Source organism: Pteronotus mesoamericanus, unplaced genomic scaffold (assembly GCF_021234165.1).
Source record: "Pteronotus mesoamericanus isolate MK-2021 breed Mesoamerican mustached bat unplaced genomic scaffold, CSHL_Meso_final contig_291, whole genome shotgun sequence".
NCBI classification, from domain to species: domain Eukaryota; kingdom Metazoa; phylum Chordata; class Mammalia; order Chiroptera; family Mormoopidae; genus Pteronotus; species Pteronotus mesoamericanus.
In genome coordinates, this window is record NW_026555124.1 from 9,181,739 (window position 1) to 9,192,474 (window position 10,736).

Consider the following 10,736-nt stretch of genomic DNA (forward strand, 5'->3'; position numbering starts at 1 on the left):
GCCAAGTAAATCACTGCCTATCTGCTTTCCAGCAACTGTGGTATTTAAACATGTGTTCTTGTGAGTGGTCGCAGCATATTTTTTTCTGACCCACATTTTACTGAAGCACTAAACTGGAAAAAATATAATAATCTTTATTTTTTGGAGATGGGGAAGAAACTGTACTAATCTCAATTCACAAACACCCTGAAAGCCTACATTTCCAATTTTCTTTTCACAGTATTAATAAAACTGGATACTGGAAAAGTCAAATCTTTCCTTATAAATCTGAAACCATTTTCAAGGCTAGCCTAGAATTATAACTTCCACGTCTATTAAAACACAGTACAGAACTCTGGTCTAATGAGATCATTTTAGGCAGCTCCTTTTCCTACATGGGGTGGATACAGAAATTTGAAATTGATTACTTTTAATTTAATCTATGATAAAAACCAGAAAGTTCGGTTAGAGACTCCTAGTAAGAAGAAATTCAATAGATGCATCTTGCCGATAGTTTTTAAAAAGGATTATTGTAAGACAGGATATCTAACAATTCCAGGTGGTAGAATGATGCATATATGTGTATATATGTTGGGCATTATTAAATTTTATGATCTTTTATGTAACCCTCCTGATCTGAAATATATAGCCAATGTCCATTTTTTAATTATTGGTATATTTTATTCTTTATTATTTCTTAAGATTGGAAGTCTCTTAAATTTTTTTTCTGAAAGCTCAAAAACTGGGTTTTCATCAGTATGTAGTGAATTGTCATCAGTATGTAGTGAAACTCTTGCTTCATCCTTGATGTGCCAAGATCATGGCTGATGACGTACCTGTGCACTAACAGTTTATGTTGAAGAAATAAAACCGGCAATAAAAATCGCCTGGAAACTACAGTCTCGCCTTACAGAGCTAACTTTGGAAACAACATAAGTCTAGTAAGATTACCATGAAAAAACAGCTCATCCAAGTATACAAAATAGTTTCATAAAAATGACAATTCGAGTGATAAAAAGAGCGTCTGTTGGCATGGTTATTGCCTTGGCGAACTCATCAATGGAAATACGAGGTCCCACAATCACCCACCGAACCCTCATTGTATGTGACAGCACTTAGGACTTAAAGCATTATTTATTGCATGGTGTTACAAAAACATAAACCAACAATGATTATATTTTTAATAACAATATTTGATTGCTGTTTCCAGTCTCAGAAAGAATAACCAAAGGGTGCCAAATGCTTTCCATTAAAAAGTGAACCCTTTTTGGAGAAATTCATTAATGTTCAAAAATTTTCCTTTCATAATGCCTGGTTATTTTAGAACTTCAGTTGTGAATCATTTTGCTAAGTAAATGCAGGCTTTATACTACAGGTTCGCATTTACTAAGATTACAACTAGATACAATCAAACAGTGACAAATGGATACATATAAGCTCTATTACAAAGCTTAATGACTTAATGTGCTCCTCAGATCCCCATCTGCATAATTAATTTTTTACTTGATAATATTTCTTTTGATAGAGCATATAATTTTATTCTATAAGCAAACTTAAGTTAAATTTTAAAGCAAAGCATGCCAATATAAAACACAAAGACTGTGTTCTGGTGAAGCAATCAATCATATTTAGACGGTTTTTGACAGTAAGGACTATTTTACATTATGCTTTGAAATTAGGAGCTTGGCAGTACAACACATGGAACACCTTGCTGAGTAATGCACTTATCCCAGAGGCAGAGAGTGCTCACCCCTGCTGGTCTGGCCTTCATTTAGCTGAGAGTAGGCAGGGACACACTATGCTCTCTGAGAGCCACCTTCATGGATGAGTGACAAGCAGGGAAAAAGACCCATGGAACAGATAAAGAGAAGGACAGGAAGAAGGAAGAAGAAGACTAGAGAGGATCATAGGGTTGATGGTGACAGAGGACCGGAGGAGCTGGGAAGAAATGAGACCTGTCACAAAAAGTTCTCTGCACTACCACCTAATGTGCCTCTTAAACATGTTTGTACTATGGTGTTTCTTAACTGGGTCTAAATTAGATTCTATTTGGGGAAATGATGTTCTTTCACAGATACAGTGCCAGGGACTGTCAAAAATAAAGTAAGAACGTACATCAGGGCAATTCTCTTTTCTTGTGGTGGTAGTTTAAAATATCTAGTCAGTAAATTTAAGGGTGTTAAAATTTTAAATATTTCACTTTTTAATTTTTTAGTGCAAAGCAGCAAATATGTTTATTATATTTATGTGGTAAAGCACTGGGATACGTGTTTTGCATTTCCTGTACATCTTCCACCAGAATTATTATCTGACATGAATAAACTGGTTTTAGGGTATAATGTGGAAATATGTTAAGAAGTATCTTAACACTGGAAAGGCAATGCCTACCTAAGTAATCATAACATTAATTAGACAATGAAAAACAAGAAAATTAATAGAGCTAGTATACAGGATTCTTAATAAATCTGGGCCAAAGCAGACCATGTGAAAAACTTCTAGAGACAATCAGATCTGGCCAAATATTTGAGAGAGAGACAAAGCCAGAGAGACAGAATTAAAAACCATTTTTCATCTGTCCTTTAAGATAACACTATCTGTACATGCGTCCCAGGAATATTTCCATAGCCATTTGGCTGAAAAGTGGCTTATGTGAAAGAGATTAAATCCCTCATGACAGGTCTTTGTCCCTGCCGTGCAGTGAATAGCTTCTGACTCATTTAGGCAGAAATCGAGTCTTTATATTGCCAGTAAGGTGCACGTGTGCGCTTTGCCCACATGTAGCAGATCGAGCAGTGTCCACACCATCCCAGCAAATTCTGAGGGGTACGTGATGCCGGGTGACCTTTAGTAAAATACTCAGAATTACGTGGGAAACTTTTAATAAGGAAAATCTTCTATTGTTACAGTGTTCATATAAATTGTATGTAATTCATGATTTCTTATATGAATAGAGTCATTGAAATAGAAGGTATAAATGGAACTAACTGCTTAGGATATTTCATCTACTCTTTTTTTTTTAAATTTTTTGCTAGTAACCTAGTCTCTAATTAAAATATGTATGTTAACACCAAAGTTGAATGCCTGCCTGCTTGCCTATGTCCAGTCACACCAAGTAATACTTATCTGCCTTCGTTATTTAGTGTTCATCATTGGTCCTATTGAAGCTTTCTACTGCCCTGGGCTCCTTTAGCCTCTGGGCCTGATGTAATGAATTGGCTTCCTTTGAATCAGTCAACTTTTGACCATTCAAGGACTTACTGCTAATTTCTATGTATTCCATTCTTTAAGTGCCCCTCCTTTATCTTTTACCTGTTTTTTAAGTGTTCTCATCACATGTTGGCACAAAGAAAAGGTGTCAGAGTGAAAGTAAATTGTAGTTCTTTTATTCATTTCTTAGCAATGCTAGGGAAAAATGTAGATTTCATTATTTAAAATGTCTTAATTTAGCTTATTATGGAGTTTAAAGGGAATGCAAAATTCACAAGTCCATGAAATTTAAGAATTGTTTATGGATTTCTCTGGTTAAATTAATTTTTTCACATTTTCATAAATGGCTAAAAAATGAGTGTATTTCTTTTTTATGCAAAATTTTAACCAAATTATATAAAAAGACATTTAGCTTTTTTAGCCATTTATACTATTCTTTACATTTAAGTTAATATAAAATTTTCCCAGATGGTTTTCAATGATCATCAAAATAAACCATTAATGACAATTAATAAGTGAAGCCACATTTATAATTCATGAACATATGTAAATTTCTCTAGCCTTTTATTGCACATCATAGAGAAATTTTCCATTAACACTTTAGTGGGCTAGTCAGGCCTTTATTTATTATTATTAATACTTCTGCTCTTAGACAAAAGTTAAGAAAAATACCACTTAGCCTTAGATTTGAAGCATACACAGAAAATAGTTATTAAATAATAAATTATGTATAGAAGCAACTGCATACACTAAAGAGGTCTATAATAATACCTGTGGTGATTATTAATTTGTTAATGTTAATCAAGGGGAAACAGGATAAAATCTTTCTTCATTGAGTTTTGGGTTTATTTGGTAGGTTTTTTAAAGAACATATTCAGAATCTTTATGTGCATATGGCTCACAGAGCTATTTTTAGGCCTGCATGTGACTTAATCAACATTTTGTCTGGAGCTGCAAAAAACAGAAGTATTTTCCTTAAATACAAGGTGTTTATCAAACAGCAATAAAGCAAAATTGATGCATTTGAGGCTTCTTTTCTCTTTTGGTCTGTGAAATCTTATTCTAGTTTTAACATCAAATGGTTGGTGTGCTATTTATACTGTTGTTGTGAAAATATATCAGAAGTATTTAAGCTGATAAAATATAATTAAAGTTATTGGATAGGATAGTTCATTTATGATACCAATTCCTAACTGGGGAGAATGTACATATATATTCTTAGTATAGAACATTTAAACCTGGCATTCCATTAAAACTCTCAAGTCTTGCTATTATGAGCTGTATGAATAGGATTTTATCTTCATTCTCCCCATTGTTTTCTGACAGACAGACAAAATGAGATCATTATGAAAATGCGCTTAAAATGAAAGCTCCCACATGGTGGGCGAAAAGATTTAGGTAACATTTAAGTAAAAATTTCTTTTTCAGCTCTTGTGACACCGTGGTAAAGGAACACTCCTCAAAATGAGCAGGTAGAAAGTTGCCATTTAGTGAAAGTTAGCAGCTGAGCTAATTGCCAGACTTTGGCCACGATGACTGTATTTAACAGAGAAAGTGCCGCCTCTGGTTTGTCAGGTAGTGACAGAGTTCCTGCAGCAGGTTCTGTTCTTCTTCAGAGGAAATTAATTTCCTGTAATCAAATGCTGTGGATTATAGGCTTTGTCTTTGTCTACCTTGGCCACAGAAGCAATGCCAAGGCTCTTTATTCAGCAATATCACCTGGTCTTTTGTAAAACAAGCAGTGACATAATCAACACAGAAAGATTTCACCTGCTATAATTTGTTGCTCAGAACACAGCATATTGCTGCTTTGAAACTGAAGGCTGTTACTTTGTAAGTGACTATATTTGCAAGACCTTATTTGGGGAAGGAAAAAAAAATAACAGCCAGAAACCCACCTATAGAGAGCAGAAATCTTAGTGATGTTTGAAAATGAAATTATAAAGCAGTATAGAGTTGCAGTTAGTAAATGATTCCCAGTAATAGAAACTTCTGTAGGAATATTTAAAAATAATTCCTAAATGATGTTTAATAGTAGTAAAATAAAAGCACGATCTTAGTCTTCTTGAATTGTTTAATTTCTGATGTGAGTATACATACACAAACAGTCCCCCATATAAACACATGCCTGTATATCTGATACATTTGCAATCGGGTGATTACTTGAATTCATTCTGCATAATTTACAAAGAATAAAGTTTTGAAAGATTAATCCCTTACATCTGAAAAGTAATCTTTTTTGTTGTTGTTGTAAAGACAAGGGAGAGGATGGAGATTCAGAGAAAGACAGAAAATACAATTGATAAAGAAAAATGACCTCAGGTCAGAAAGAAATGGGATAGAATCTTATCTCTCTATAGTTCCTATCCTTTTAAATTCTTTCAAAAAAAATTTTAAGTGTATTTTGTAGAGAAAAAGAGTCACCCTTCACCTCCCCTGATCTATAGCTAAATCCCAAGATGTTTTCTCCCCCTCTATAGTCATTTTCAGTGCCTGAGGAGGCCTTTGAGAAGACATTAAAGAACCCTATAATCCATTTCTTGTACCAAAGGAAGAGCTTTTTCACTCTTTATACTTTGGAGAGATTGAATGAGGGTTTTTCCAGCTGAATAAAAGTGGGCGAGCCAGTCCTTTATTTATCATCCTCTATTAGGTACTGAATTTTGACTCAAAACCAATCTAGGTGGTCTACAAAATGGAGAAAAATATTTTATTTTATCCTTCCAAATTTAGTTTTGGAGACCATTCAACTGCTACCAACAAATGAATTACATACATAATACTTATGTAAACAAATAAACTTCTAACAGAAAAAGGAATTAGTTGTGTTTTAGTTCACAAAGATATGACTAAAATCACATTTTTACAACAGGAAGTTAGATTAGGCAAAATATCTGGATTATCCTATTGTACAATACTATATTTAATACTATGAGGCAATATGATTGCATAAATAATCCTAAATTTAGCCATCCTGATCCGGAAAGTAGAGTTAGCTTATTTAAGTGTTCTTCTATTTTAACATCAATTTGATTCTTAAATTGATACCTTCTAATATTATAATGTAGGGCCATTATGATTTTATTTTCCATTTTGGGTTTATGGTTTTTCACCCAACACATTAACATGGCCCTTTAGAGGTATGTGGAGCATATTTGGGGCTGCACTTACAAGACCTTGTTAACAAAATTGATCTGTGAGAAAGAAAATATGGCAACCAATCTCTTGCCAAGTGCTTTGATTCATGGTGTCCAGTTTTTACGGACCATGAGGTACAGGGATCCCAACCTTAATAGCAGTATACATTTCCTAAAGCAGTAGTTGCTGTTCCAATGGGTGTGGAAATAGACGGTAAATGGCATTGTAGGTCTCAAGCATTCAGTGAACTTGATAATCAATTTGTGTTTTTTTTTTCTCGCCCTCTCTCCTATAGCCAACCCAACCCGAGCAGGGGGTAGAGAGCCATACCCAGGCCCAGCAGAAGTGATTCGGGAGTCCAGCAGCACCACAGGCATGGTGGTAGGGATAGTGGCCGCCGCCGCCCTGTGCATCCTCATTCTCCTTTATGCCATGTACAAGTACAGAAACCGGGATGAAGGCTCATACCACGTGGATGAGAGTCGAAACTACATCAGTAACTCAGCACAGTCCAATGGGGCTGTTGTAAAGGAGAAACAACCCAGCAGTGCGAAAAGCGCCAACAAAAATAAGAAAAACAAGGATAAAGAGTATTACGTCTGATTCCAAGATCTTAAAAGGACCGTGTATAGAAATAGTCTTCATTTTATCTGAGACATAATATAAACTTATTTACTTTCCTTTTTATGAAGCACACACAAAAGAAGACAGGGAATGCAATCAGGAAGGAAAGACTGTTTTTAAAAAATAAAAACAAGTATCTCATGCTCTTGTTTCTCCAAAAAAGAAAATAAAAAAGCAGGGGCCAATAAATTCCCTAACATCCACAGTGTTTTCATTTACTCTGCCTGTCTTTATGTTGCTGGAACATTTCTAAAAGACAGTGATGACCGCACGCATTCATAAAGCAAAGGAGTATTACAACATCAAGGCACAACACAAAAACAACCCAAAACACAACACACACACAAAAAAAAGAAGCTACCTATGATCCTGGATTTAGCCAAAGTGCTAGCGCTTTCCTGACAAGTCAGATAGTCCTATTGCCAGAGAAGACTATGTCATTTTGAGTGACTCGACCTGCAAATCTATAAGAGTTTGCTGCCTGGCGCAAGTGGAGCAGTGGTTGGAACTTGTATTTGAAACAAAGTGCTGGCTTTTTTGAAGACTTGTGTAGGAACACATTCAAAAAGCCCCTTTCTGATTGTGAGGGAAAAAAAAAAGTATGGCGGCCTTATTTTCAAAACAATGTGAAATATAAGGCACATTTTCACACTAAAATTTCAGAACAAAAACAAGAGGGCATAGATGCAATCATTGGAAAATTTTCATGCACGCTTAATATGTTATTACATATGTTTATATAAAATCCATCTCTGTGTGCTTTCTGGACTGTGGTAAGTGACGTTTTATAGCCTGTTGTATAGAAAATGCAAAATATATCTCTGCTCTTCAGCCATTTTTGGTAAATTCAATGTTATAAGTGTTGCTAAGTATAGGGAGTTTTATGACGTCAGAGCAACAATTATTTCAGGGTTTTGTTTTACTTTGTTTTGTTTTTTTGCCATCATAATAAATTGCCACAATTACTTACTTTTTTAAAATAAAGTTACAATGTAGTGTTTATTCCAAGAAAGATATGTATGAATGTATATAAAAAGATTCAGCTACATTTTTTCTTACATGTACAGCCTTCATTCTGTTACAATTGAGTTTTAGTATTTGTATGAAAGGTGTGAATTAGAAGGTAAAATATATACATATGTATCTTAATAATCTTTTTCCCCCAAAATACTCACATTCCCCACATACATTCACTATTCACAGTCACAGATGCACACACACACACACACACAAATCCAGAGTAATCCATCAGATCTGATGAAAGACTCAAACATATATATGCTAACAAATATTTACTAACAAATTGAAAAGCAGGAAGGAAGACAGTTGTGCCAAGGTATTGATGTCAAATGGAGTGATTTGCTTCATCGAGATCATGCTCCCAAGAAATTCCCAGAAGATTTTAGTCCCTAATAAAATGGAACCTTTTCTTATCAGATAGAATATTAATGATATCTTGCTACATGAATACGAACCATTATGTGGGGAGGTTACAGAGCAAAATTGGTTGATATACATCTTAACCCTGGTTGCTGCAATTGAAAACTTTGTTTCCAATAAAATTATTTCTTTTTTCTCTGAACCTAATGTGCATGATAAACATTTTGGAAAGTAAACACTTTCTCAGCTAAGAAAGTATTTTCAATAATTTTTGATTCTGTATTACTATCTTTTTAAAAACCATTCTTTATTTGTTGATTATTGACTATATTTTAACTTTTGTGGTTTTACATCTATATCATTAAAGGTTCTAATTTAACACACAAATAGTAGGAAAGTATAGATTATACACTTGTTTTGCATATTGTTTCAATGATGTTCATAGCAATAAATTATCAACATGAGAAGGTAATGCAAAGGAAATGCATTATGAGATTGGAAGGTGATGCCTCAGTATAAATTGATTGCATTATTTTAACATCTCCTAAAATGATATTAGATGTCATAGGAGAGAAGAATACCTTTACAATTAGCTTTAATCAGCAAAGGCAAAAAAAAAAAAATGCAAAACGTTTTTTGTAATACTTCAATTGATTAAAAATAAAGCCAAGAAGCGGCCTGGATTTCAGACATACAGCACCTTAGAAACATGTACAATTCATAGCAAATCACCACTATCTCTGGTTGCCAAGAAATTGTTGTATATGAAAAGTTTTAAAGACTTTTCACGATCTAGAAAGTAGAGGTATAAAACTAAAATTTAATATCTGTAACTTACTTATATTTCAAGTTTTTAAAAAAATTTGCTCAGTTAAAAAATTCATGTCTTTCCCCCACCCCCTCTCATTCAGTCTTACTCAGGGAAAGCCAGTGAAATAAGAAGGTTAATATAAAACCACTAATTCACATCCTGAGGTTATAAAAATTAGTTGCTTTTCCATTTGATCTACGCAACTTGACCTAGTTTCCATCTGGAAAGAATCTAAAATCTGATAGAAAATAAATAATGGTATCATTGACCATACATCCATGAAGTGTGTTGTCTGGGATTGATTTCAATATTTCTTTCCAACATAAACTGTAAAATTCCATATAATGATATAATCTAATATTGTCAGTAAAAACATTGCTAATGTTATTGGCCTACTCAAAGTCTAGCAATTTTTTTCTTCTTTCTTTTAAAATGGAGAAGGAAAAGAGAGGAACATGAGCTAGGGAGAGAAAAAGACGTGAATAAAATCCCGATTATCTTCATACCAAAAGTATCAGGGTTCCACGCATAGTTTGCAGTTAATAGAGGATTTCACACTACCTGGCATAAATTTGATTACATCTCTAGACTGTAACTTTTCTGGTCAACTCTGCTTCTTTTTTATTCATGTAATGTGTTGCCTTTTTTAAAAACAAAACAACAAATACTACAATAATGTGTGATGTGGTCAATCCCTAAAACATCAAAGAATGGCCACATGACCCTCCCCTTCTAGTGCTCTGTGTGACTGGGTATCTAAGGGTTTGTTTTGTTTCGTTTTTCTGTTGCAAGGCCAATTTATCCATTATTGGAAATGCTAAGCAAGTGGAATTTACTGTTTTGTTAATAAAATATTTCTTAATACAACTGTGGATTTCTTGATTTTAAAAAAATATATATGTGACATCATTTTGGGACAAAAATAACACAGAAGGCTGCATTTGAAAGGAGAACCGATCCAAAGATAAGCAGGGGAAGAATACCAACTTTGATTTTCCTGGATTTTAATATTAATTAAGCACCTCTACAGTCATAAGCTTAAATATAAGCCTTTTAAAATGTACTTTTGTTTACATATGTTAATCTTGCTATACATGAAATTATAAACTCATAGAACTGGTTGAAAACATACAGATGCTGATTTCATAAATTTGGTTTTCTCCATAAAAAGCAATGTAATTCATGTTAAGTAAATCTATGATTACATTCTGACACTATCACTCACTAGCTAGCTACAAGTTACCTAATGTCTCTGTCTCCCTTTTCTCATTAGTAAAGTAAGGGTAATAATACCAACCCTTATGACAGTAATGCTAATAAGAACTATTAATATACCTGGCACACCCAACTAACTGCAGAGAAAAGGTGGTTACCTGTATAATTTTATTTTTCATAATAATAATAAACAAGAAAAAACATGTCAAAAGTGTAAATACACAAAAAACAATTCAAAAGTGTAAATACACAAAAAAACAAGTGTGTAAAGAAATACACTTGCTCATTTTCCATATAATGTTTTTCTTTCTGCAAAAACTAAGTGACTTTTTAGAAATCAGATGACCCATCATTTACTTTCTGTACATTTTAGTCCTTTAGT

At 33.7% G+C, this 10,736-nt stretch overlaps 1 protein-coding gene across 10 annotated transcripts in view; it reads left to right on the forward strand.

Annotated features, from left to right (window-relative positions):
* NRXN1 (neurexin 1) overlaps nucleotides 1-9,962 on the forward strand; it is a 1,065,318-nt gene extending 1,055,356 nt beyond the window's left edge. For all 10 annotated transcript variants that reach the window (XM_054575454.1, XM_054575455.1, XM_054575456.1 and 7 more), the window contains one exon: nucleotides 6,620-9,962. In XM_054575454.1, the coding sequence (XP_054431429.1) occupies nucleotides 6,620-6,927 (308 nt within the window). In that variant the 3' untranslated portion in view covers nucleotides 6,928-9,962. The remainder of the gene's footprint in view (nucleotides 1-6,619) is intronic.
* The last annotated feature ends 774 nt before the right edge of the window (nucleotides 9,963-10,736 follow it).